The sequence below is a fragment of the Dipodomys merriami genome, unplaced genomic scaffold (genome assembly GCF_024711535.1).
Source record: "Dipodomys merriami isolate MVZ:Mamm:240054 unplaced genomic scaffold, mDipMer1.0.p SCAF_52, whole genome shotgun sequence".
Classification (NCBI taxonomy): domain Eukaryota; kingdom Metazoa; phylum Chordata; class Mammalia; order Rodentia; family Heteromyidae; genus Dipodomys; species Dipodomys merriami.
In genome coordinates, this window is record NW_027206091.1 from 6,420,234 (window position 1) to 6,446,857 (window position 26,624).

Here is a 26,624-nt window from a genome sequence, read left to right on the forward strand (position 1 = left end):
GGGATGGCGCCGGTTCCCCAGCGGAGACGGGGCGTAGACGGGACCAGCGGAAAAGTTTAAAGACCGGGTGTGGCGGGTGTTCTGACGTCACTGCGCGCGACGCTTCCCCGGAGCTGGACTACAACTCCCGGAAGGCTTCGCGCGCAGACTGCGACCCAGTCAAGTGGGCGCCTGGCCCGGGCGCCGGTCGAACCGAGGGACCCGGCTCGGAGACGCCGTGCCTGGTGACTCCCGCTGCGGCGGGGACCGGGCGGCCGGCGTCATGACTCTGTTCCACTTCGGGAACTGCTTCGCCTTGGCCTACTTTCCCTACTTCATCACGTACAAGTGCAGCGGCCTGTGAGTGCGGGCGGAGCGGGCGCGGGGGTTCCGAGTGGGTGCGGGGAGGGACGTCCCCCGCCTGCCGGGCCGGCCGCTCACCGACCGCTTCTCCAGGTCTGAGTACAACGCCTTCTGGAAATGCGTCCAGGCCGGGGTCACCTACCTCTTTGTGCAGCTATGCAAGGTGAGGGCCTCCCGGACCCACGTGTTCTGGACTCTAGGCTTTCCAGATCCCGGGGAGCCAGCTCCCCGACGCTGGGGAACCTCCCCTCCCCCCTCCCCCATCCTATAGCCCGACGCACTTTAGAAAGATCGTGTGTATGAACCCGGGGAGAGATCGTGAAGCCACTTTTTCTAAGCACTTGTGATTAAAATGGAGAAAAATCACACTTGTCGAGTTGGTCTCTTTATTATTATTATTTTTTTAATTTTTAGTCGGTCATAGGGCTTGAACTCAGGGTCTGGATACTATGCCTGAGCTCTTTTGCTCAAGGCAAGCTCTAGATCACTGTGAGCCGAGCCACTTCCGGTCTTCTGGTGGTTCTTGTAGATAAGAGTCTCAGGGACTTTCCTGCCCTGGCTGGCCTTGAACCACAATTTGAGATCTCAGCCTCCAGAGTAGCTAGGATTACAGGTGCGAGCCACCAGCTCCTGGCTTAAGTACTGTTCTGCTTTTGCGAAACAGACTCGAACCCACCATCTGTCACTTTGCCTCTTTGGCTAGCACTCTACAAACTGAGCCATGCTCCAGGGTGGTGGATCTCCTCGTTACCCACTGATCTCTCTCCAGCCTTTCTAGACTTAGCCCCCATCCTCTGAGAACTTTCAGCCCCTTAAGAGGCCAAAGCACCACCTCCTCTGTCAACCCCAATGATGCAATCTCACCACCTCTTCCAGATGAGCCCCTGGAACCAAGTTCCCTGCTTTCCATCTGCACCCTAACTTCCCATCAAACCCACAGTGGCTTAGCTCCCCTTCTCCCTTTCCCTGGAGGTGACCTTTCTGCTTTCTCTTTTCAGATGCTGTTCTTGGCCACTTTCTTCCCCACCTGGGAAGGAGGCATCTATGACTTCATTGGGGTGAGTGAGACCAGAAGGGTGTGGGGAGGGACAAGAATGGCCCACCTGTTATACCCCAGTGCTTATGTCAGCCTCCACCTGACCCACAGGAATTCATGAAGGCCAGCGTGGATGTGGCAGACCTGATAGGCCTCAACCTTGTCATGTCCCGGAATGCCGGCAAGGGAGAGTACAAGATCATGGTAGCTGCCCTTGGCTGGGCCACCGCAGAACTCATTATGTCCCGGTGTGTAGAACAGCCTGGAACTCTGTCCCTTGAGGACAGGGACACCCTGGGTTCTACAGAGATACTGGCAGGAGAAGGTTTGGAGTTTGGATGTAGAAGGTGTCTGGGTACCAGAGATTGCTTCTCTTTGCATTCCTCAGCTGCATCCCCCTGTGGGTCGGAGCGCGGGGCATTGAGTTTGACTGGAAATACATCCAGATGAGCATCGACTCCAACATCAGCCTGGTGCGTAGTCGGCATCTGCCCCTCCTCACCACCTGTGTGTGCTGCCACTGCCCACGAAAGCCTGGCCCTGACTGCTTTCCCTCCTGCTTCTCCCCCTCCAGGTGCATTACATCGTCGCCTCGGCCCAGGTCTGGATGATCACACGCTACGACCTCTACCACACTTTCCGGCCAGCTGTCCTCCTCCTCATGTTTCTCAGTGTCTACAAGGCGTTTGTCATGGAGTGAGTCGAGTGGGATTTGAAGCTGGGTGCAAAGGAGGGTGAGTTTTCTCTTCTCCTTTCCTCACAGTGCTGTCTTCCTCTAGGACCTTTGTACACCTTTGCTCCCTGGGCAGCTGGACAGCACTGCTGGCCCGAGCGGTAGTCACGGGGCTGCTGGCCCTCAGTACCTTGGCCCTGTACATCGCCGTCGTCAATGTGCACTCCTAGACTTGGTGTCCCAGAGTCACTGGACCTGTTTCCCTGCCTCTCTCCAGGTGTTTATGAAGTAAACAGTATTTGGAAAGTTGTTCCTGCCTCTGTTTCCCTGTCAAGTTTGCCACTTTCATGCCCATATCTGTGCTAGAGACTCTTTGTTCTGCCTCTGCGACCAAGTAGACCAAGTGGTTGCTGTGGCTCAAGCGGTAGAGCGCTCGCCTTGAGCTGAAGAACACAGGGACAGCGCCCAAGCCCAGAATTCAAGCCCCACGACCGACAAAAAAAAAAAAAGAAAACCAAGTAGACAGGATGGGGTACTGCCAGCCCCCAGCCTTGTTCTGTGTTCCTGGAGTAGGTCCTCGGGCTCCTGAGGTTCCCACAGTGGCCTGAAGTCTTGAAGTAGATGATCACTAAGCCCAGTGCCACTGGCTCACTCCTGTAATCCCAGGTACTCAGATGTGAGGACCATGGTTCAAAGGCAGCCCAGTCAGGAAGGGTCATTAGATTCTTATTTCCAAAAAGATGGAAGTAGAGGCTCAAGTGATAGGAAAAAAGCTAAGGGACAGTGCACAGGTCCTGAATTCAAGCTTCAACACACACACACACAGACTCTGTTAGTATTCATTCAAGCCACCACAGTTGGATCCTGGCTTTTCAGTGCTTTCACTCAGTTCTGTAGCTTTTGGAAATCCTTGCCCTGTGTCTTCCTCAGAGTGGTGGACTATTTCAGTTACAGCCAAATAGCAAACAGCCTGACCAGCTGGCATAGTGTCCTGCCGGGCTCACCCCCTGCCAGCGCCCACCTTGCACCCCATCCCTTTCTCCTGTGGGCCTCCGTGTCAGGCAGGACTTGGAGTGCCATGCTTCCAGCTCCATCATCATCGTTGTCGTGTGAGGTGCCCAGCCCTGCTGTTCCCAATGGCTCATCCTTTCTCTGCCAAGCTCATGAGGTCTTAGGAAGAGACAGCTCTGTTTGGCTCTCCTATGCTAGTCTTGGTGTTTCTAGAAAGATCGTTTGTCCTCTGATGGGAAGCCATCAGCTGGCCCCACTCCACAGGTAGATGTCTGGCCAGGCCTGGGAGTCATTGATCATCTGACTTCATGCTAGAGGAAGGGGGATGGGACGCACCCCACCTGGGGAGATGTTCTGTGAGATCATGGGCCAGAAATGGCAGAGCTGGGATGGAAGCCTGGGCAGTGGGAGGACAGTAAGGGTCCAGGCCTCAGGTTTGTAACAGGAAAACAGGGTCTATGGAACCTATAAGTGGTGCTGTGTGTGTGAGCGCATGCTCATGCACATGCACACCAATCCTGAGGCTTGAACTGAAGGGCCTGGCACTGTCTCTGAGTTTTACTCAAGGCTAACGCTCTACCACTTGAGCCACAGCTCCATTCCTAGCTTTTTGGTGATTCATTGGAGATAAAAGTCTTCATAGACTTTCCTGCTCAGATTGGCTTCAAACCATGATCCTCAGATCTCATCCAACTGAGTAGCCAAGAAAACAAGTACCAGACACCGGCCCCTGACCCCAGAGGTGCTTTCCGATGGAGCCTAGGCTGATGGAGGTGTGGCTGAGAATTGAACAGGACAAGGAGGAATTGTAGGCAGGGGGAAGGACGGGTCCAGGCCATGATTGTTGAGTGGAAATTGAAGCCAGGAGGCCAGGGCTGGTCAAGGTGGTGGCGGTGGCCTAGATGCCATGTCAGGATGTGCAGGGGACCAGTGCCTGTGGGCACAGTGGGTATGACAAGCTAAGCAACAGAGTCTGGATGGCACTTGCCAGCTCCCAGCATAGGATGGTTTTATTACTCTCAGGCAGTGTGAACTTTTCCACCCAGCAGCCCCCAGACCCACGCTCCCATCCACACACCCCACTGGGAGGTGCCAGCCCCCTGGGAAGCTGTTTCTCCAGGCTCAGGGGCAGGGATGGGCTGGGGGAACAGTGGGCAGGGCCTCTCTGGATGGGACACGCACAGGTGCAGGCGTGACACTGTTGGGCTGTGCAGCTGTTGTGGAGGAGCCGTGTGTCTACCTGTAGTAGGCACAGTGTCCTTTCAATAGTAGAGTTCCTGGTCCCACCAGCCTGGGGGAGGGGGGAAGGAGAAGGCTTAGAGCACGACCTGCGAAGTAGGGAGCCAGGCCCCAAGGTGAGGGAATGAGTTGGGGGGTGGGCGGGGAGAGGATTGAGAGGTGCGGTGGATGATCACAAGTCAGGGGCACCCAGCCCCCACACTCACTCCCTGGGCAGCAGCGAACTCCGAGTTTGCGGATCTCATCATAGACGAAGATGAGCAGGCCAAAGGGCATGGGGACCAGCCACCACTGGAAGCTGCAGGTGCAGGGGGACGGTGGGTGAGGGCAATGCCCAGACCATGTCCACACCCCACACCCCATCCCCCCGCCGGGCCCCAGCCCCTCACCGGATCGGCATGAAGTTGAAGATGTTGGGCATCCCCGGGCAGTAACACAGGAAGCAGCCGATGCACACCTGGAACACGATGGCGATCACCAGGATCCGGTTCCTGCCAGGGAGGGAGGACAAGCTTAGGCAGGCTGGGAGCTCAGCACTGAGTCATGGTGGACTAAAGGTAGTGGCAGCGGGGCGTCCTCAGACACTAAACATGGGGTGGCTGCACCTCTGGGGTGGCAGTCCCCCCACTATATCAGCAAGGACTAATGCACCGGTGCCCAGCCTGCCGTGGCGGTGCGGGGGGCTTGCCAGTATGGGGAGGGACCAGTGCCAGGGGGTAGGGGGACAGGGGGTGGACATGCAGGGGACAGTGGGGTCACCTGAAGAAGCCCTGCTGGAAAGCCGAGAGGCGGCGCGTCTTGCGGATGAGCACGTCTGCGATCTGGCACATCTCGATGCTGATGAAGAACACGGTGTAGCAGGTGTACTGCTGGTACAGGCGCTGCCCGAACGTCTGGACAAAACCAAGCCAGCCTGAGCCCAGGCAGATCAGCCACCCCCGGGGGCCCCATGGCCCTGGGCCAGGACCCCCCATGCCTCCCTCTCCCTCACAGGAGGCTCGGCTGCTAGCTCTGTGTGACCTGAGCATGCAGCAGCTCAGATGCTGCTGCACAGGCTGTGCAGCGAGCTGCCTGGCATTCACAACCAAAGCAGAGGAGCAGCTTCCTGGACAGCCCAGGGGAGAGGCCCGGAAAGGAAGGACTGGAGTCCCAAGACAGGATTTGCAGAGACCAGTGGGAAACAAGGCACAGAGACGCAAAGCTACTTGCCCAAGGGCACACGTCTTGTCAAAGCCATACCAGACCACAAGCCCAGGCAATCTGCCTCCAAGAAGGCACCAGCACAGCTGGGTGCCCCCAGATGCTCTGGCTAGCCTGTCCCCATAGAGCCACGGTGGACGGCCCCAGATCAGGTAGCACAGGATCAGGGCAGTCCCAGGATTGAGTGGACAGGAGCTCACCCACTCCTGGCCATAGCTGTCCTGCAGATCTTGTAGGTGGTGATCCTCCCACTGTGGCCGCAGCCCCACACACAGCAGAGGAAACCAGCCCTCCTGCGCCATGGCCGTGAAGTAGTCGGCGAAGCCAGCAAAAGACTGGATGGCCCCTGGGAAAGAGGTGGGCAGCAGGAAGGGGCAGGGACATTAGGTCAAGATCAAGAGAAAGCCGGGCACCGGTAGCTTACACCTGTCATCCAAGCTACTCAGGAACCTGGGATCTGAGGATCAAGGTTTGAAGCCAGCCTGGGCAGGAAAGTCCGTGAGATTATCTCCCATGAACCACCAGAAAACTGGAAGTGGAGCTGTGGCTCAAAATGGTAGAATGCTAGTCTTGAGCAAAAGAGTCAACGACAGCTTTCAGGCCCTGAGTTCAAGCCCCAGGACAAAAAAAAAAACAAACAAGGCCCTGAGATAAACATGAGACAGAGGCAGAAAAAGGGGAGAGGGATATAGAAAAATGTAGAGAACCCTCAGAAACAATGACCCAAGGGAAAGCAGGGATAGAGGGGACCCAAGATCAGATACCCAGGCAGTTGTGTGCAGCAAGAAGAGCCCCAATGCATGCTCACCTATCTGGAAATAGGAATAGGCAGCCAGGGGCTCATTGACCAAGCGGTCGCGTCTGGGGTTCCGCGGACGCAGGTGCATGATGTCACTCTCTGCCTTCTCATACGCCAGGGACACGGATGGGAACTGGCCGAGAGCAGAAGGAATTAGAGCTGAGGGTGGCCAGGGTCCTGTCCCACACTACCAGCCATCCTCCACCCACCGGGCAAGAACAAGAGGCAGGGTCTGCAGCGGCCAGTCTGGGTCATGTGTCATCTCCATTAAAAGGTTAGCTTTTGTTGCGCTGTCATTGGCTCTCTTACTTTCTCCCTCTCCCCCATCCTCTCCAGCCCCTATCTCTTAGCTTTTTCACTCAAGACTGGTGCTCTACCATGTGAGCTTTTTTGCTGATTAATTGGAGATGAGTCTCACAGACTTGCTTGTCCAGATACTGGCTTCAAACTAAGATCCTCAGATCTCAGCCTCCTGAGTAGCTTGGATCACAGGAATGCACTACAGCCATCCAGTTCCTGGATTCTTAGTTTCTGTGTGTCTAGTCTCTAGCCATTTTCTATGACTGTCTCTGCTTTTGTGTGTCTCTTGTCTCTGTCTCCATGTCTCTGTCACTCTCCACCTCTGTGTCTGAAGTGGCAGAGCACTAGCCTTGAGTGAAAAAGCTCAGGGACAGTGCACTAGCCTTGAGTGAAAAAGCTCAGGGACAGTGCTCAGTCCCTGAGTTCAAGCCTCAGTAGCAGCAACACACACACACACACACACACACACACACACGCACGCATGTTAATCTCACACACACACACACACACACACACACACACGCACGCATGTTAATCTTGGCCTATTGTGGCCACTAGGGGGGGGTGGGGCACCACAGCACAGGGCCTGGGGACTGAACTCACAATGTCAGTGCAGAGTTCAATAAAGAGGATGGTGATGCACCCAAGGGGCAGGGGCACACTGACGGTGATGTAAATGAGGTAGGGTGTCAGTTCTGGAATGTTCTTGGTCAAGGTGTACGCGATAGACTTCTTCAGATTGTCAAAGATCAGCCGGCCTGTAGGGAGGCAGCAGATACATCAGCCTCCTCCCAGCCCATTTCCTCCGGAGCCCACACACTGCCCATGCCCCGCCCCCCACTTTCCTTGGCCCAGCTCAGACCCTGTTCCACGCCTGTCACAATGGAAGCAAAGTTGTCATCCAACAGAATCATGTCGGCTGCATTTTTCGCAGCATCTGAGCCAGCGATGCCCATGGCTACACCAATGTCTGCCTTCTTCAGGGCGGGGGAGTCGTTCACGCCATCCCCTGTTACAGCCACGATTGCACCCTGCAGGAAAGTGCTCAGTGGGAGAATGCTCAGGGTCTAGCCTGGCCCATCTGCCACCCACCCCAGTCAGGCTCTCACCAGCCGCTGGCAGCTCTCCACGATCACCAGCTTCTGCTGGGGACTGGTACGAGCGAACACCATCTCGGGGTGGGTACGCAATGCCTCCACCAGCTCGGCTGGGTCCATGTCTTTCAGCTGCATGCCATTGATCACGCAGGCACGGGCATCTCTGGGGAGGGGGAGGAGTGCTGAGCTGGGACCTCTTCTGGCTGCATGGGATGCAGGGAGAGCTATGGGGGAGGGCTGAAGGGCTTACTTCCTGTTAACCTGGTCCACAGGTACCCGGAGGCGAGCAGCAATGTCCTCCACCGTCTCGCTGCCTTCTGAGATGATGCCCACACTGGCTGCGATGGCCTTGGCTGTGATGGGATGGTCACCCGTCACCATGATCACCTGCAAGGGGTAGGAGGCAGCAGACCCAAGCTCCCCATCTTCCCTGAGAGAAAGCTCATATGCTCCATTGATTGTCTCAACCAAGCATGATGACCTACTATCTTGCCTAGACAAAACACCACCAGAGTTGGGTGCTGGTAGCTCACGCCTGTAATCCTAGCTACTCAGGAGGCTGAGATCTGAGGATCACAATCACAGTTCAAAGCCAGCCCGGGCAGGAAAGTCCGTGAAACTCTTATCGCCAATAAACCACCAGAAAACTGGAAGTGGTGCTGTAGTTCAAGTGGTAGAGTGCTAGTCTTGAGCTAAAGAGCTGAGGAACAGCGCCCAGGCCCAGAGTTCAAGCCCCACAACTGACTAAAAAAAAAAACTACCAGTTCCTGTCTTTGAGAAGCTGACATTCTGACAGGAAGAGACAGAAAACAGGCAAATTAAACAAATGAGTTATACAGCATGCTAATAAAAGAAGGGAAAATAAGCCCCATGAAGGAGTAGCTCAACTTGATTAGGCCCAGCAAAGGCTTTATTGGAAAGGTGACATTTAAGCGGAGACCTGGAGGAAGAGAGATCTTTGAAGGAAGAACTGTCAGTGCAAAGGCCCTGGGGTGAGAACATGTTTGAATTTCTGGGAAAATAGAGGTGCCTAGAGAGGAGTGGATAAGAGGTAAGAGAATTAAGGAGTAGATTAGAAAGATGGCAAAGCCACTTGCTAGGTCCTTAAAGACCACTGGAAGGGTTTGTTCTCCAGCAGCTCTTTACCCTTGATCTGTCATTTAAGAACAATGTCAGTCCTTCTGGCCATTGGGTTGAAATGAGATCCCTGGCTATGATTGGGCACTTAAGCCCAGACCTGGCCCCAACAAACTATTCTGTCCCAGTTACACACAGTAATAACTGGTCCAGGGGTGAATAAATATGTGACCCAATCTGGCAACTGACAGGTGAGAGGTGTAAGTTAAAGCTACTGGGGTGGGGTGAGGGGGAACAGAGAGAGAAAAGCAGGGCAGAGGCCAGGAGAAAGGTGAATCCCTAACGACACTGGGCTCCTGGATCCAGCTATATCTGAATTTTCTTTTTGTCCTTCTCCTATTTCTCAGGAGTTTGTAGTTGGGATTTTCTGTCACCTCAAACCCCCCCCCATTCATCCATCCTCCGTCCTCACCCCCCCCCATCAGTGGCGTACCCGGATGCCTGCGGTCCGGCATTTGAGCACAGCATCGGGGACAGTGGCCCGGGGAGGATCAATCATGGAGACAAGTCCCGCAAAGCAGAGGCCACTACTGGGAAAGTTCATGGCCTCCGCGTCGAAGGCATAACCAGGCGGGTAGTCCTTCTCATTCAGGTAGAGCTGGCAGAAGCCTGGCCGGGAAGCAGGGAGCGTGAGGGGGAAGGTGGAGGGGAGGCACCACGCCCCCCCCCCGGCCCTCCCCGGGCCCGGCCAGGCGGGCTCACCCAGCACGCGCTCGCCCAGGCCCCCCAGGCTGAGGTAGGCCGTCTGGAAGGCCTCGCGCCATTGCTCGTCCAGGGGCAGCTCCTGGCCCTTGATGAGAATGGAGCTGCAGCGCTCCAGCACGCGCTCGGGGGCGCCCTTCATCACCAGCAAGTGCCGCGGGTCACGTGGGTCCTCCAGCGTGTGGATGGACAGCTGCGGGAGGAGGGGCGTGGCCACATGTGGGCGTGGCCGTACCGTGGGGGCTGAGGGCGTGGTCACGGGGAGGACTGGGCTGTGGGCGTGACCACCAAGGGCGGAGTTGTGTTTGTGGGAGCGGTTACTCGGGGCGGGGCTGAGGTGTGGGCGTGGCCTGAAAGGTGGGGCGGGGCTGAGAACGCGGCCTGGGAGTGTAGGGATGAAGGCGCTTGTACCCGGGGACAGACTTTGGTAAAGACTAAAGACTAGGACAAGGTCCTGGGCACCAGGAATGAGCAGAGTGGGGTGCAGAGTTGGACTGGAGACATTTCATGAGTAGTTACTCCCGACTCCCTACACCCCAAAATGAGAAGTCTGCAGGGCGTGGGTGGGGGAGGGACTGGGGGGTGTGGCCTAACCAGGGAGGGACTGGGCCTGTGGCAGGATGGGAAATGGGGATGGGGTTCGAATGTGAAGAAATAAGGGACCCCACCCTAGGCCTGCTATCGGTGGTCTCCTGGAATGGGGACTCGTGGGCGGGGCCTGGTGGGCGGGGCCTGGTGGGCGGGGCTTTGGCTTGGTGGGCGGGGCCTGAGGCTCGCGGGCGGGGCCCGTTGCATCCCCCTGCGCACCTGGAACTTGTTGGTGGAGTTGAAGGGGATCTCACAGACTTTGGGGAACCGGTCCCGGTAGCCCATGGCGTTGCCCAGCGTCAGCTCTGAGAACTTGAGCAGTGCAGTCTCCGACGCATCTCCGATCACGATGCGCTGGGAGCGAGGACAAAGGTCAAGGTCGCAGTGGGTGTCACCAGGCTCCCCGCATCCCCTGGCGTCCCCCAGGCTCTCACCTTGGGCACAGGAACGGCGTCCTGGCCAGACTTGAAGGCGGCCCTGTTGCAGAGGGTGAGCACGCGGCACAGCGCCCGCCACGTCTCCGAGGACTGGTCAAACGTCTGTCCTGGAGACCAAGCATCCAGGTTGGGGCCAGGAGGGAGGCCGGGGCAGAGCCCCCCGAGCCTGTCCCACAGGTCCCCTCCTCACACCCCACAACAGGACCTGCTCCCCAGACCCCGTATCAAGTCTTCAAGTCTCTGAGATGGGATTCTGAGCCCCCTGACAGACACGAGCTGAGGAGACCCCCCCCATTAATTTAAAGCCTTCCCTAAGCTCACTTAAGATCACCACAAACCGGAACCTGCCCCCCTCTTCCCCCCACCTCCACACCTGACTGGTCTTCCGTGGTGTCTGCTGTGTGGATGTGGTTGTCAAACCACAGGTGTGACACAGTCATGCGGTTCTGGGTGAGGGTCCCCGTCTTGTCGGAGCAGATCACCGATGTGGAGCCCAGGGTCTCCACAGCTTCCAGGTTCTTGACCACGCAGTTCTTGCTGGCCAGCCGCTTGGCTGTCAGGGACAGGCAGACCTGAGGAGAGGTGGGAGATGCAGGCATTGGAGCCAATTACTGCTTCCAGTACCTTCTACTCCTCTCTCAGAGCTGGAGATGAGAAGGGGATCCTTTATTCCAGCCATCATCTGGCAAGTGCAGCATCCTGCTCCCCAAAGCAAAACTGAACAGAATGAAAAAGGCTTAAGCCAGGTTGCTGGTGGCTCATGCCTGTCATCCTAGCTACTCAAGAGGCTGAAATCTGAAGATTATAATTCAGAGCCAGCACAGAAAACGTCTATGAGACTCTTATCTCCAATAAACTACACAAAAAAAACAAAAACCTAGAAGTGGACTGTGTTCCAAGTGGTAGAGCACCAGCTTTGAGTGAAAAAACAAGAGACAGTGCCTGGGTCCTGAGTTCAAACCCCAGTACCAGCAGAAAATAAATATGTAAATGAATGCTTGGAGCCAGGTGCCAGTGGCTCACTCCTGTAATTCTATTCAGGAGGCTCAGATCTGAGGATCGAAATTTGAAGCAAGCCTGTGCAGGAAAGTCCATGAGACTCTTAGCTCCAATTAATCACCAGAAAACTGGAGGTAAAGCTGTGGCTTAAAGTGGTAGAGCCCTAGCCTTGAGCAAAACAACTTAGGGACAGTCCCACAACTCTCTCTCTCTCTCTCTCTCTCTCTCTCTCTCACACACACACACACACACACACACACACACACACACGCAAAAGAGCCTAGATACACGCTTGCTGCCCACACTAGGCCTCAAGCCTTCTCCCTGAGCCTTCACGCATTCAGTGGTTGCTGAACCAATGGATGATGGGAAAGTAGAGGGTGAATGGCAGGGAGATGGATGGATGAGGGACAGAAAGGGAGATAATGGGGGAAAGCCTGGATGGGTAAACAGATGAACAGGCTCTGAGCTCTCTCGGTCCCCTTCTGTGTCCCCCACTCACTGTGACAGTGGCCAGCAGCCCCTCTGGCACATAAGCCACCACAATGGCCATGAAGAACACCATGGCCCGCAGGAAGGTGTAACCGATGCACATGGCCACCACAAAAAAGGTAGCACCAAAGAGGATGGCCAGGCCCGCGATGATGTCCACAAAGTGTTCGATCTCAATGGCGATAGGTGTCTTCTCGTTCTCCACTCCCGAGGCCAGCGATGCGATCCGGCCGATGATCGTGCGGTCCCCTGTGTTCACCACCAGACCCTGAGCCGTGCCTGCAGGGAGAGCAGCTGGGGGTGAGCCTTCTCTGTGGCTGTCCTGGGAGTGGGGAGGTGTGGGTCACAGAAGATAAGAGGGGGGGAGCCTAACGAAGGCAGTGGTGGCTCTCAAGGAGGAGCACAGACCCTCAAGGCACATGGTGGAGAAGAAGGCGATGTTGCGGGTCTCCAGGGGGCTTTCGTGTGTGCACTCTGGAGAGCGGGTCTGTGGTTCCGATTCTCCCGTGAGTGAAGAGTTGTCCACCTTACAGCCCTGGGCTGACAGGATACGGATGTCTGCCGGCACGCGGTCCCCGCCTTTCATCTCCACCAAATCACCCACCACTAGCTGGTCTGCATTGATCTGGAACTTGTCCCCATCCCGGATCACAGTGGCTTGCTGTGGGGGACAGCAGAGTGGCATGAGACAGGTGCAGGTAGACTTCGCTGAGTGGGTTTAGGGACATAAGGAGGTGGAAGGTGGGAAGAATTGAGGCCCTAAAAGAAGGAGTGGGGAACATCTGGCCTGAGGGCTTTATAAGGCCTTGGAAATAATTTGGCACATGACAGGACACACACCAGATCCTGCTAGTCCGCTGCCTGTGGCTGTCTGCCTGTATTACTAATGTGTGTGTAGCCAGGCGCCAGCGGCTCACGCCTGTCATCCTAGCTACTCAGGAGGCTGAGATCTAAGGATCCAGATTCAAAGCCATCCCAGGCAGGAAAGTCCATGAGACTCTTCTCTCCAATAAACCACCAGAAAACTGGAAGTGGCACTGTGGCTCAAGTGGTAGAGTGTTAGCCTTGAGCTGAAGAGCTTAGGGACAGCGCCCAGGCCCAGAGTTCAAGCCATGTGACCAACAAAAGAAAGAAAGAAAGAAAGAAAGAAAGAAAGAAAGAAAGAAAGAAAGAAAGAAAGAAAGAAAGAAAGAAAGAAAGTGTGTGCACATGTGCATACATGCATAAATATTGGGGCCTGAACTTAGGGCTTGGGTGTTGTCCCATAGCTTTTCCACTCAAGACTGGTGCTCTACCACTAGAACCATGCCTCCACTTCCAGTTTTCTGGGGGCTAATTGGAGATATGAGTCTCACAGACAGGACCACTAGTTTCCAGGTGTTTGTGGCTCATGCCTGTCATCCTTGCTACTCAGGAGGCTGAGATCTGAGGGTTGAAGTTCAAAGCCAGCCCATGGAAGGAAAGCCCCTAAGATTATCTCCACTCAATTACCAAAACAAAAAACAACAGAAGTGGAGATGGAACTCAAGTGGTAGAAAGTTAGCCTTGAGCAAAAGAAGCTTAGGGACAAATGCTCAGTCTCTGGGTTCCAGCCCCAGTACCAGCACAAAAAAAAAAAAAAAAAAAAAAAAGTCTGACAGATATTCCGGCCAGGGGTTGACTTTGAACTGCTCTCCTCGGGTTTCAACCTCCTAGGAGCTAGGATTACAGATGTGAGCCACCCAGCACCCAACCATTGATCATTTTCTATGGCTGGCAAATGATGCTAGGAATATCCATACAGCCTTTGACAGCAAAGACTTCTTCCCGCTCCTATAGGGGGAGAGATGAGCAGCCTAGAGAGGGAGGGTTGGGGATGATAGAAAGCGTCACAGGGCTCCAGGCACGGGAGAGGACCCACCTGTGGCACCAGGTTCTTGAAACTGGCAATGATGTTGGTGCTTTTGAACTCCTGATAATAGCCAAAGCAGCCAGTGACCACCACCACAGCAATCAGGGCCAGGGCCAGGTAGAGCTGGAGGGAGGGAGGACAGGGTATGCACAGGGGCTGGACACTCCTGCCCAAGGCCGTTGCCCAACACCAAGAGGCCTCCTGTGTCCCCTGGTGTTCTTGGCATCACCTCCAGGGTTTCCGCCCAAGCTACTGCGAAGCCTCCCGCACTGCTCCCTGGGGTCTGAGCTCCTGTCCCCGGGTCCTGTGCATCCATTCATTTATTTACTTATTATTTATTTTTGTTGGTCATGGGCTTGAACTCAGAGCCTGAGTGCTCTTCCTGAACCTCTTTTGCTCAGGCTAGTGCTCTACCTCTTTGAGCCACAGCTCCACTTCAGGTTTTCTGGTGGTTCGTTGGAGATAAGAATCTTTCCTGCCTGGGTTGGCTTTGAACCTTGATCCTCAGATCTTAGCCTCCTGAGTAGCTAGGATTACAGGTGTGAATCACCAGCTCCTGGCTTATGCATACCTTTATTTCCTGTGTATTATGTAGCTGTGTCCCTAATCCTATGGCTTCTAAATCCTGGGTCTTCACAGTCCCCATATTCTGAGGTTTCCTGCATCGTGTGTGTGTGTGTGTGTGTGTGTGTGTGTGTGTGTGTGTGTGTGTGTGTGTGTGTGTGTATGTGTGTGTGTACCTATCCTGGGGCTTGAACTCATGACCTGGGCACTGTCCCTTTGTTTGTTTGTTTTACACTCAAGGCTACCACTCTACCACTTGAACTACAACTTCTGACTTTGTTGGTGATTAAATGGAGATAAAAATATCATAGGCTTTTCATGCGACCGCCATCCTCAGATCCCAGCCTCCTGAGCAGCTAGGAGTACAGGTTTGAGCCACTAGCACCAAGTTGTCCTTTAGTCTTTTTACTCAAGATTGGTGCTCTACCATATGAGCCACTGCTTCACTTTTGGCTTTTTGGTGGTTCATTAGAGAAAAGAGTCTCACAGACTTTTCTATCCAGGCTGGCTTTGAACTGTGATCCTCAGATCTCAGCCGCCTGAGTAGCTAGGATGACCAGTATGAACCCCTGAGATACAGCACTCAAGTCCTACATCTGCTTTGGGTTTTGTTGTTGTTTAGGTTTGGACCTAAAAAAAAAAAATTCTAGTTGGGCTGGGAAGGTAACTCAGTGGTAGAGTGCTTGCCTTGCATGCATGAGGCCCTGGGTTCAATTCTTCAGCACCACATAAGCAGAAAAAGCCAGAAGTGGCACTGTGGCTCAAGTGGTAGAGCGCTAGCCTTGAGCTGAAGAGCTGAGAGACAGCGCTCAGGCCCAGAGTTCAGGCCCCATGACTGACAAAAATAAGTAAATAAATAAATAAATAAAAAGTTCTAGTTGGGATTCGAACTCAGTACCTGCTGCTTTTGTTCACTGGCCAGTATTCTACCAACTGAGCCACATCTCCACACACCCCACTTCCATCTTTACATATGGCATTTCCGTGTTCCCCCACCTCTCATGTCCAATGTCCCTGTGACCTATGACCTCTGGCCCCCCGTTATCCCCCAGGATGGGGATCTCCAGGGCTCTGCCTCCTCAGCCTGTGACCTTTGGTCCGTGCTGCTCCCCTCCGTCCCCTCACCCCCCGTCCCTGTGTGCATGTCTGCCCGGCAGCGCCACACACTCACGTTGTCGTCGGTGGTGAGGTCGCCCTCGCTGGCCTGGATGGCGAAGGCAATGAGGCAGATGGCGGCGGCCACCCACATGAGGCACTGCAGACCACCTGCCAACTGCCGGGCAAACTTGACATATTCCGGGGTGCCCTTTGGGGGTCTCAGAGCATTGGGCCCATCCCGGAGCAGGAACTCGGCCGCCAGGCTTGCAGTCAGGCCCTGGGGATGCAGGGGTAAGGTCACATCAGGGGCCGCTCTCCTGCCCAGTCCACACGCCCTCCCCCTCCCTGTGTGTCTCATATTTCTCCTTCCCTCTCCCCTCTCTCCTCCTCCCCTCTCCTCAGTTTGACCCTTTATTTTATTGTCAGTCATGGGGCTTGAACTCAGGGCCTGGGCGCTGTCCCTGAGTTCTTTTGCTCAAGGCAAGCGCTCTACCACTTGAGCCACAGCGCCACGTCCGGTTTTCTGGTGGTTCATTGGAGATAAGCGTCTCATGGACTTTCCTGCCTGGGCTGGTTTTGAACCACAATCCTCAGATCAGCTCACCTTGGTGGCACTGGTCCTGTATTTCTGCTCCAGTTCGGCCACTGACAGCTGGTGGTCATTCTGTGGTTGGGGACAGGACACTGACTCTAGCTCTTCCTGGCCCCAGTCCCCCAGCTTTCCGTCCCTCCTCCCTGGCCCCCAGCCCTGGGCTCACGATCTCCATCTCCTTCTTCATGTTCTCCAGCTTCTCCTTCTTCTTGCCACCCCCACCGCCTGCCTTCTTCTTGCTCATCTTGGCCGACATGTCCCCACCAGGGCCAGATCCCAGCTCCACGGAATAGAGCTCGTAATTTTCCTAAGGATGGAGGGCAACAAGGAAGGCAAGAGATGCCACTGAGACCCCTGCTCCCTCCCCCCTGCCCTCCCCCCCCCACCCCACAGGGGTTACTCACTGCCTTCCCCATGGTGCTTGGCCCCTCTGCCTTCCTTGTTTCTGCCAGCTCCTGGGGTCTGGACTGGCTCTGATATACCCAGGGCAGATGGGGTGGGGCAGAGCAGACCTGGCTGACGGCAGCTGACTAGAAGGCTCCTTGGAGTGACCTCCAGGCCTGGAAAGCCCAGGTGTTTCCTCCTGGATTCCCCAACTGGCCCAAATCCCAGCACAACTTACCACTCAGCCCGGGAGCCATGGGGAACAGCCAATGGGAAGAGCCAGTGGGTGTTCTGAGCTGGCGGGTATTCACTTATTTAACCTTCCAGTGACCCTTCCAGGTGAGGACTCCATTACAGCTGGGGAAACTGAGGCACTGGGGGAGTCAAGTGGCAATACTCAGGGTTGAAATCAACTGCAGAACTTCCTGGTCATTTGTGGAGGGGGCTCTAATAAACCTATTGTGCAGATGGGGAAACAGGTTCAAAGAGAGCCCGAGTGGTATGCTACATCTTCAGCTGTTTCAATTCCTGTCCAGGAAAAGAAACAAAGGCACAAGGAAAGTTGGGAACCCTCCTGCGGTTCCTCCAGGAAGGACTCTCTGGAATTGAGGAGTAGGGTTGGCAGAATGTTGGGGTCTGTGTGTACTTGTGTGTGTATGTGTGTGTGTGTGTGTTTGAACTCAGGGCCTGGACACTGTCCCTTAGCTTCTTTTTGCTCAAGGCTAGCTCCCTACCACTTGAACCACAGCTCCACTTCCAGCTTTTTGCTGGGCCACTGGAGATAAGGGTCTCACAGACTTTCCTGGCCTGGTTGGCTTCAAACTTCGATCCTCAGATCTCAGCCTCCTGAGAAGCTAGAATGACAGGTGTGAGCCACCAGCACTTGGCTAATGATGGAGTCTTGGGTATGATTTTGCTTTGGCCTCCAGGAGCTGACGTGTCTCCAAGGGCAGCTATGAGTGAACTTGATAAGCTAATCACCTTTTTGATACCCTTTTCCTCAGCAGGGCATCACCTGGAAAAGTCAAAGCAGGTAGCAGCTCAAGCTCACCCACACTACCCAGCCGCTGGTCCCCAGCCTGCCCTGGGCCTAGGAGAGGAGGCAGCATGGGGTGTGGTCACCTGACTGCCCTTGAAATGAGACCATTTGAGTACTGGCTGAACTTGAACTTACGGGTGTAAAACAGATAGGGTACTCCTCCAGTTTACATCCTTCTAAAGGCTTCCCTTCTTACTTAGCTACTGCCTAAGCCTGCGTCCATTCAACTTCTATGTTACCTGAGCCTGAATCTTTATAGCCATTGTCTGATCCTGATTCCCACAGCTACTTTCTAATCCTGAGTTCGTACAGCTACTATATTACCTAAGCCTGAATTCATATAGTCATTCCCTGAGCCTGAATTTATATAGTCATTTCCTGAGCCTGAGTCCACACAGCTACTACCTGAACCTGATTCCACAAAGTGTTGCCTAAGCCTGAGTCCACAGAGCTACTGTCTGATACTGACTGCACGTAGCTACACTATACTACCTGAGCCTGAATCCATATAGTCACTACTTGAGCCTGAGTCCACATAGCTACTACCTGAACCCGAGTCCACAAGGCATTACCTAAGTCTTGAATCCATAGAGCTACTGCCTGATCCTGAGTCCACACATCCTTTTTTCAAGTCTCCCAGAATTCCTCCCCAATGTCTCAGAGACCTCCTACATACAACCTCCCCCGCCCCCCGCCCCGTTGTTGTTGTTTTTTTAACAGTGTTAAGTATATTTTCTGGCTGCTGGTCTTTGAGACAGGAATCCACCATGCAGCCACTGGCCTTTAAATAAAGACTCCAAGATTCAATCCTTTAAAAAAAAAAATAGTCGGGTGTCGGCGGCTTACGCCTATAATCCTAGCTACTCAGAAGGCTGAGATCTGAGGATTGAGGTTCAAAGCCACCCTGGGCTAGGAAAGTCCATGAGACTCTTATCTCCAAATGAACCACCAGAAAGGAAAAAAAAAAACAAAACAAAACAGTGGCTCAAGTGGTAGAATGCTAGCCTTGAGCTGAAGAGCTGAGGGACAGCGCCCTGGTTCAGAGTTCAAGCCCCAGGACTGGGAAAGAAGGAAGGAAGGAAGGATGGAAGGAAGGAAGGAAGGAAGGAAGGAGAGAGAGAGAGAGAGAGAGAGAGAGAGAGAGAGAGAGAGAGAGAGAGAGAGAGAGAAAGAGAGAGAGAGGCATCTCAGGCTGATAGGCAGCTTCTGGCAAAAACTTCTCCCCAGAAATGTGGCGAGTATGACATAACACAATGGTCTTGGTAATTCCATGTCTTTCTGAGACTGGGGCAAATCACGGGAAACTTGCTTGAGACCAATGAATGGTCAGAATTCGAAAACTTTTTCTTTTCCTGAGAAGGAAAAGCCAGTGGATAGATTATTAAATAGACAAGGGACAAGTAAATGGTTCATATGTGTATGTGCTGGTACTGGAACTTGAACTCAGAGTCTGGGCGCTGCCCCTGAACTTTCTTCACTCAAGACTAGCTCTCAGCCGGGCGCTGGTGGCTCACGCCTGTAATCCTAGCTACTCAGGAGGCTGAGATCTGAGGATCGCGGTTCAAAGCCAGCCCAGGCAGGAGAGACCGTGAGACTCCTATCTCCAATAAACCACCAGAAAACCGGAAGTGGCGCTGTAGCTCAAGTGGTAGAGCACTCGCCTTGAGCTGAAGAGCTGAGGGACAGCGCCCAGGCCCAGAGTTCAAGCCCCATGACCGACCAAAAAAAAAAAAAAAAAAGACTAGCTCTCTACCCCTTGAACCACAGCTCTACTTTCAGCTTTGGGTTGTTAATTAGAGATGAGTCTCACAATCTTTCCTGTCACAGCTGGCTTCAAACCGTGATCCTCAGACCTCAGCCTCCTGAGTAGCTAGGATGACAGGCATGAACCATCTGCAGGTGGTGGTAAATGGGTTTTAGGGGGGGATTTGCACAGGAACTTCCTGGGACCAGGCCTATAAAAAGTCTTAGGGACTCAGAGTCCTTCAGAATTCTGACTGTCCTTTATCCTTCTGTTCTTTTTCCTTCCCCTGCCCAGATTCTTTTTTTTTTTTTTTCATTTCTTTTTTTAGGTGTGAGTCCAGAACTCAAATTTGGTACCTGATGCTTTTGCTCATCAGCTAGCACTTTATCAACTGAGCTATCCCGCCAACCCAAGATGCTTCCCCCCACCTTTTTTGTGGGGGAGGGGAGGACAATCATGGGACTTGAACTCAAGGCCTGAGCACGTCCCTGAGCTTCTTTTGCTTAAGGCTAGTGCTCTACCACTTTGAGCCACAGTCCCCTTCCAGTTTTCTGGTGGTTCATTGGAGATAAGAGTCTCATAAGCTGAGCACTGGTGGCTCATGCCTGTAATCCTAGCTACTCAGGAGGCTGAGACCTGAGGATTATGGTTCAAAGCCAGCCCGGGCAGGAAAGTCTGTGAGACTCTTATCTACAATAAACCACTAGAAAACTGGAAGTGGCACCATGGCTAAAGCAGTAGAGTGCTAGCTTTGAGATGAAGAGCACAGGGACAGCGCCCAAGCCCAGAGTTCAAGCCCCACAACCGACAGAACAAAAACAAAAACAAAAAACGAGTCTCATGGATTTTCCTGCCTGGATTGATTTTGAATCATGATCCTCCAGATCTCAGCCTCCTGAGGTAGCTAGGATGACAGGCGTGAGCCACCAGCGCCCAGCTTGATAATGCTTCTTTTGTGGACACGAACACATACTCCCCTGCCTCTGTTGGAGATGCTAGAGGTGCTATTCTATATTCTTTTTTTTTTCCCAGTTGTGGAGCTCGAACTCTGGGCCTGGGCTCTGTCCCTCAGTTCATCAACTCAAGGCGAACACTCTACCACTTGAGCCACAGCACCACTTCCAGATTTCTGGTGGTTAATTGGAGATAAGTCTCACAAATTTTCCTACCCAGGCTGGCTTTGAACCACGATCCTCAGATCTCAGCCTCCTGAGTAACTAGGATTACAGGTGTGAGCCACCTGTGCCTGGATTTTTTTTTGTGTATGCCAGTCCTGGGGCTTGAACTCTAGACCTGGGCACTGTCCCTGAGCTTCTTCTGTTCAAGGCTAGCACTCTACCACTTGAGCCACAGAGCCAATTCCAGCCTTTTCTGTTTATGGGGTACTGAGGAATCAAACCCAGGGCTTCATGCATGCTAGGTAAGCACTCTATACCACTAAGCCACATTCCCAATCCCCACTATTCTATATTCTATCTTAATACCATTCCTGTTGGCTAGTACACAGTTTTTCTCCCTGTGCTTTCCTGGGTCCATGATCCAAGGCTACATCTAGTCTTCCATTGGGGTTTCCCACACCTACCCCTGTCTGTCTCCAGCCTGGCCCTGACCATGTGAGCCACCAATTCCTCCATCACCACCCAGACATTTCATCTTCACTGCAGTCTCTGTGGAGACAGGGCCTGGGGTATCTCCATGACTGCCCTGTGCCCTGTATTACCCAGCCCCAGCCAGCCCCAGGGAATATTTGCTGAATGCAGAACTTCGCCAGGACCTTGACCTTGAATCTCTGTGTGTGTTTGCACCTCTCTCTGATAAGATAGTGGACCCAAGAATGCCCTTCACTTTTTCACTGCCAGACCCCGGGAGAGGGACTAGGCAGACAGGGGTTTTGCTTGTCTCTCTTCTGCAGACAGGGCCAGGGGAGAGCGAGGGCCAAGCTTGACACCTCAGGCTGCCCAAACTGGCAGCTGAGTTTGCCTGTACTCGGCGTAACTGGGCGGGTCCAAATCCCCAGGGCTGAGTGCAGAGCCACTCAATTCCTAAGACCCTGGCCAGGCTGACCTTGTGCAGGGACTTCAAGGTCAAATCCTGACTCCCTCTCTCTCCTGCTTCTCCTTGGAAGTCCCACCCTCTCCCGCCCTGACCTGCCAGCAGCCCCTCCTCTCCAGCTCCACCTCTGCCCCACGGTGGGTTTCTACCTGAACACTGAGGGAGCCTGCGCACACAAGTCAGGCCAGGGCCCTCCTAACTCCCAGCTGTGATCCAGCTGCCCAGTACTTCCACTGATCCTCACCAGACACCCAAAGCCCAGGGATGCACCCCCGCCCCTGTAAACTGCCCTTCTTCTACCACATATGTCCCTTGGCTGTTTCCCACCCCCCCAAAAAAAATAAAAATAAAAAAACTGGCACAGGGACTCTGGCCTCACTAATTGCCAAGTAAGTAAGCAAGAAGGACTCTTTGTTCTCTGGAATGTTCTTTTTTTCTTTTACTCACTGGTGGCTTACACCTGTCATCCTAACTACTTACGAGGTTGAGATCTAGAGGATCATGGTTTGAAGCTAGCCAAGGCAGGAAAGTCTGTGAGACTTACCGCCAATGAACCATCCCAAAACACAAGTGGTAGAGTGCCAGGCTTGAACATAATAACTAAAGGACAGCACCCAGGCCCTGAGTACTGGGGTGTGCGCGCACACACACACACACACACACACACACACACACACACACACTTACATGATAGAGGAGGGACCTAGAGGACATGTGAACAAATATGGGCACACATATACAGGTGAATGGAAAAGCAGATCTTCCTCATAAACTTTATTGTTCTTAAAAGTGCTGACAGCTGGGAGATTTCCTCTGGGCCAGGCAATGGCTGATGTCAAGTTCAAGGACTCCAGGAAGACTAAGCCACTACTCACAGAGGGGAGGCAGGCTTCACATTTTCCCTTTCATGATTTCGAACGCAAAGCAGCTGGAGATCATAATGGCCCCCACCAGGATGCTGGAGATTCTGAAGCCCAAGGCCAGATTGGAATATTTCTAGGCCTTTCTCTGATCATGATGGAAGTTGGCTTCCCCAGTCTGTGGGAGGATGGGTAGAGGCAAGCTGGCAGAAGTATTTTAGGAACAGGGAAGGTGGGGGTGGGGTAGGAGGTAGAGTGCAAGCGTGGAACTCTGGTATAAAGGAGGCCCCGGGGTAGTGTTCAAGGCCCCAGGAGAAAAAGAGGTAAAGCCAGGTGCTAGTGGCTCACCCCTGTAATCCCAGCTGAGATCAGAGAATCTAGGTTTCAGGCCAGCCCAGGCAGGAAAGCCCATGAGACTCTTATCTCCAGTGAACTAGCAAAAAGCCAGAAGTGGAGCAGTGACTCCTTGACAGTGAAAAAATAAAGTACTCAGGCCCTGAGTTCTGGCCCCAGTGCCCAAAGGAAAGGAAGGAAGGAAGGAAGGAAGGAAGGAAGAAAGGAAGGAAGGAAGGAAGGAGGGAGGGAGAGAGTATTGGGCAGGACATTGGAATTACACAAGGTGGGAAGCGTGTTCTGGAGGAGGAAAGGCAGCCAGAAGGTGAGGGGAAAAAGAGAAAAGTCCTCCCAGGATTTTTCTTTCTTTCTTTCTTTCTTTTTTTTTTTGGTCGGTCGTGGGGCTTGAACTCTGGGCTTGGGCGCTGTCCCTGTGCTCTTCAGCTCAAGGCCAGCGCTCTACCACTTGAACCACAGCGCCACTTCCGGTTTTCTAGTGGTTTATTGGAGATGAGTCTCTCGGACTTTCCTCCCTGGGCTGGCTTTGAACCACGTTCCTCAGGTCTCAGCCTCCTGAATAGCTAGGATTACAAGTGTGAGCCACCAGCACCTGGCCCTCCCAGGATTTCAAAGCAGTCCCTCAGAGGAAAAGTGAGAGGCTGAGGATACAGACATACAGATAAAAGATTTAATGGACATCTGGGCCAAAGTGGTTCATGCCCACATTCTTAGCTACTTAGGAGGTAGATGGTGGTTTGTATCTGGCTTAATGAAAAAGAAATTTGAGGGCTGGGAATGTGGCTTAGTGGTAGAGTGCTTGCCTCACATGCATGAAGCCCTGGGTTCGATTCCTCAGTACCACAATACACAGAAAAACCTGGAAGTGGTGCTGTGGCTCAAGTGGTAGAGTGCTAGCTTTGAGCAAAAGAAGCTCAAGGATAGTGCCTAGGCCCAGAGTTCAAGCCCCAACACTGGGAAAGAAAGAAAGAAAAATAAAGAAAAAGAAAGAAAGAAAGAAAGAAAGAAAGAAAGAAAGAAAGAAAGAAAGAAAGAAAGAAAATAAACTTGAGAGCCCCCACCCCCATCCCAACCTATGTATTTATTTAGTCAGTCCTGAGGTACTCTGGGCCTGGGCACTGTCCCTCAGCTCTTCAGCTCAAGGCTAGCACTCTACTGCTTGAGCCACACGCCACTTCCAGTTTTCTTGTGGTTCATTGGGGATATGAGTCTCACAGACTTTCCTGCCCCAACTGGCTTTGAACCTCAATCCTCAGATCTCAGCCTCCTGAGTAGCTAGAATAACAGGTATGAGTCACTGGTACCCAGTCAATTTGTTTGGTTTTTTAAAGAGGCCTATGCTGTCCTTCGCATAAATGGAAGCTCCTATTGGAATATAATGAAAGCCAAACACAAAACAAATCTGGAGGGGTGGTTCAATTGGGAGCTGTGTGGTGCCCACCTTAAAGGAGTAAAACAGGGCAGGGATTGCCAGCAGAATGAGGAAGAAGATGGAAATGATGGAGAGACCCAAGAAATCCCACTGGAGGAGAAGCAGGGGCATCAGGACAGCAGTCTTCAGCACCAGTGGCTGTTTGTGCTGCTGCATTAACTTGATCTGAGATTCTGGGTCCTTTTAGCTATGAGGTCCTACCTGAGGAGGGAGGGAGACACAGAGAGCGTGCAGTATAGAGACACAGGGTGAGGCGCTGGTGGCTCACGCCTATAATCCTAGCTACTCAAGAGGCTGAGGTCTGCAGGATCTGGATTCAAAGCCAGCCTGGACAGGAAAGTCAGTGAGACCCTTATCTCCAATGAAACACCATAAAACGGGCAGTGGAGCTATGGCTCAAAGCAGTACAGCACTAGCCTTCAGCAGAAAAGCTCAGGCACCACTCCCAGGCCCTGAGTTCAAGCCACCTGACCAAACAGAAAAAAAGAAAATTACAGACACAAGTAAGGGGGTCAGGCAGGGGAAATCTGAGTGCCCTAAGCAGTAGCTTTTCTGGTTAGATATACTAAAAACCCAGCCTGTCCCCAAACAGCCAAAGCTCACCACAAACTCCACATTCCCATGTAACTTCCATGGTCCTAGAACAATACCTCACAGCCATCCTCTGTCATTCCTGTGCCCCCATAGTCCCTCCCTTGTCTCCTTCTCACTGTTTCATCTCCTCTAGCTTCTCCTCTGTGAAAACACATACTACAACTCCTACCACCACCACCACTATCACCACCCACCACCACCACCCCCGCCCCCGGCCCTCCCACGCGCCAACCCCCCTCCCCCATCCGGCAGCATTGCTGATAAACCCATCACAGACACTGTCAAAGTTCTCATGACCTCCCTGGGCTCCCCTAATCCCAGAGGCTAGGCCTGGGCAGGCAATTAAGACTCACAGGATGTAGCCCATTAGTCCCTACTTCGTTGTCATTGGCTACTCTGTTCAGAGCATGCCTCCAGTTCTAATATCTGGCTTCTGATTGGTCAATGTCTGTAAGAGGTATTTCCCCATCACATCCCTTTTTCAATGACTGGAAGACTGAGTGATAAACTGTCCTTTTTCTGTTGTGGATTCTGTTTTGAACTCTTGATTGGCTCACTATCTATGTGTGGGTCGCATTTCCAGAGTGAATACTGAGTGTAATCTACCATCATTTAGGATTTGGGCTGGGACTTGAGGTCCACAAAGTAACTCTGGATGGACAAGACCATAGCTATTCTGGGATTCACAGCCCGTGGGAGAGATGGAAGAAAAAAATAGTTAAATAAATGAAATTCAGCTGGGCAACGATGGCTCATGCCTGTTATCCTAGCTACTCAGGAGGCTGAGATCTGAGGACCACAGTTCAAAGCTAGCTTGGGCAGGAAAGTCCATGAGACTCATCTTCAATTAGCCACCAGAAAACCTGAAGTGGCTCTGTGACTCCAGTGGTAGAATGCTCACAGCAACCAGGCCCAGAGTTCAAGCCCCACTGACTGTGAATGAAGAGCCAGGTGCCTATGGCTCTTGTCTGTAATCCTAGATACTCAGGAGGCTGACATAAGGATCATAGTTCAAAGCCATCATGGACAAGAAATTTTTTTTTTTGTCAGTCGTGGGGCTTGAACTCTGGGTTTGGGCGCTGTCCTTGTGCTCTTCAGCTCAAGGCGAGCACTCTACTGCTTGAGCCACAGCACCACTTCCAGATTTCTAGCAGTTTATAGGAGATAAGGATCTCACGAACTTTCCTGCCAGAGCTGGCTTTGAACTGCAATCCTCAGATCTCAGCTTCCTGAGTAGCTAGGATTACAGGCGTGAGCCACCAGCATCTGGCTCCCTACCTTTCTTAACCCCCCACTCTTCAAGTAACTGGGACACATTGTTCATTGTGATTTTTCTCTTGCATATGTATGAAACAGATGTATGTTCTCGTTGGTAAGCCACCAGCACCCAGCTTGAGACTCACGTCTAGAAACAGAACTAGTAGAGTGTCAACTTTGGGTGAAAAAGCTAAGGGTCAGAGCCCAGGCCCTGAGTTAAAGTCCAGGACCTACTAGTGAAAAGAAAGAAATGAAGAGGACAGATGGGAAAGAAAAGGAAGGAAGGAAGGAAGGAAGGAAGGAAGGAAGGAAGGAAGGAAGGAAGGAAGGAAGGAAGGAAGGAAGGAAAGGGAGGGAGGGAGGGAGGGAAGGAGGAAGGGAGGGAGGGAGAAAGGAAGGAGGACAAAAGATAGATAGACAGACAGACAGACAGACAGACAAACAGACAGACAGACAGACAGACAGAGATGTGTGGGGCCACCACACCAGCAAGAGCCAATATCCAAATTTACCGCATTCAACCAATCCCTATCAAAGTGGGAGCAGTCATGACCTAATAAGGAGCAGAGTCTGGCTCCACCCACTGAAGCCTGAATTGCCAGACAGCACTACGACCACACCCCCTTATGAGGGCAGCCAATCAGGGCTTGAGGTGCTGATTTCTCCATTGTGAAGAATTGGCCTTGACTGTTTGGGTGTTGGGGTTGTGTGGAA

The 26,624-nt window shown here is 53.0% G+C and overlaps 2 protein-coding genes across 3 annotated transcripts; one reads left to right on the plus strand and one right to left on the minus strand.

Moving 5' to 3' along the window:
- Positions 1-138: 138 nt before the first annotated feature.
- Positions 139-2,360, plus strand: Tmem147 (transmembrane protein 147). Of its 2 annotated transcripts, XM_069998620.1 has the most exons (7): positions 139-339; positions 436-505; positions 1,341-1,400; positions 1,490-1,626; positions 1,767-1,851; positions 1,953-2,074; positions 2,158-2,360. In XM_069998620.1, the coding sequence occupies exons 1-7, from the start codon at positions 263-265 to the stop codon at positions 2,279-2,281; spliced, it is 675 nt and encodes a 224-aa protein (XP_069854721.1). In that variant the 5' UTR covers positions 139-262; the 3' UTR covers positions 2,282-2,360. The 2 variants fall into 2 exon arrangements, with proteins under 2 accessions (XP_069854721.1, XP_069854722.1); XM_069998621.1 differs by lacking the exon at positions 436-505 and having other exon boundaries at positions 257-339.
- Positions 2,361-4,086: 1,726 nt separating this feature from the next.
- On the minus strand, positions 4,087-16,504 carry Atp4a (ATPase H+/K+ transporting subunit alpha). The gene is made up of 21 exons (XM_069998615.1): positions 16,364-16,504; positions 16,210-16,269; positions 15,679-15,882; positions 13,953-14,066; positions 12,461-12,713; positions 12,063-12,331; positions 10,935-11,133; positions 10,559-10,668; positions 10,344-10,478; positions 9,537-9,729; positions 9,268-9,443; positions 7,948-8,084; positions 7,710-7,860; positions 7,463-7,631; positions 7,204-7,358; positions 6,310-6,433; positions 5,702-5,847; positions 5,061-5,194; positions 4,691-4,792; positions 4,508-4,599; positions 4,087-4,353 (listed from the first exon to the last, which is right to left on the minus strand). The coding sequence occupies exons 1-21, from the start codon at positions 16,451-16,453 to the stop codon at positions 4,325-4,327; spliced, it is 3,042 nt and encodes a 1,013-aa protein (XP_069854716.1). The 5' UTR covers positions 16,454-16,504; the 3' UTR covers positions 4,087-4,324.
- Positions 16,505-26,624: the final 10,120 nt, after the last annotated feature.

What these genes read in the sequence shown, in the direction of transcription:
- Tmem147 (XM_069998620.1), top strand. Translation starts at nt 263, where the DNA reads ATGACTCTGTTCCACTTCGGGAACTGCTTCGCCTTGGCCTACTTTCCC. An exon ending in ACGTACAAGTGCAGCGGCCT is followed by an intron (nt 340 to 435) that starts GTGAGTGCGGGC and finishes CCGCTTCTCCAG; the next exon opens with GTCTGAGTACAACGCCTTCT. An exon ending in TCGACTCCAACATCAGCCTG is followed by an intron (nt 1,852 to 1,952) that starts GTGCGTAGTCGG and finishes CTCCCCCTCCAG; the next exon opens with GTGCATTACATCGTCGCCTC.
- Atp4a (XM_069998615.1), bottom strand. Translation starts at nt 16,453, where the DNA reads ATGTCGGCCAAGATGAGCAAGAAGAAGGCAGGCGGTGGGGGTGGCAAG. An exon ending in ACTCCACCAACAAGTTCCAG is followed by an intron (nt 9,730 to 10,343) that starts GTGCGCAGGGGG and finishes CTCCTCCCGCAG; the next exon opens with CTGTCCATCCACACGCTGGA. An exon ending in TGGAGAGCTGCCAGCGGCTG is followed by an intron (nt 7,632 to 7,709) that starts GTGAGAGCCTGA and finishes ACTTTCCTGCAG; the next exon opens with GGTGCAATCGTGGCTGTAAC.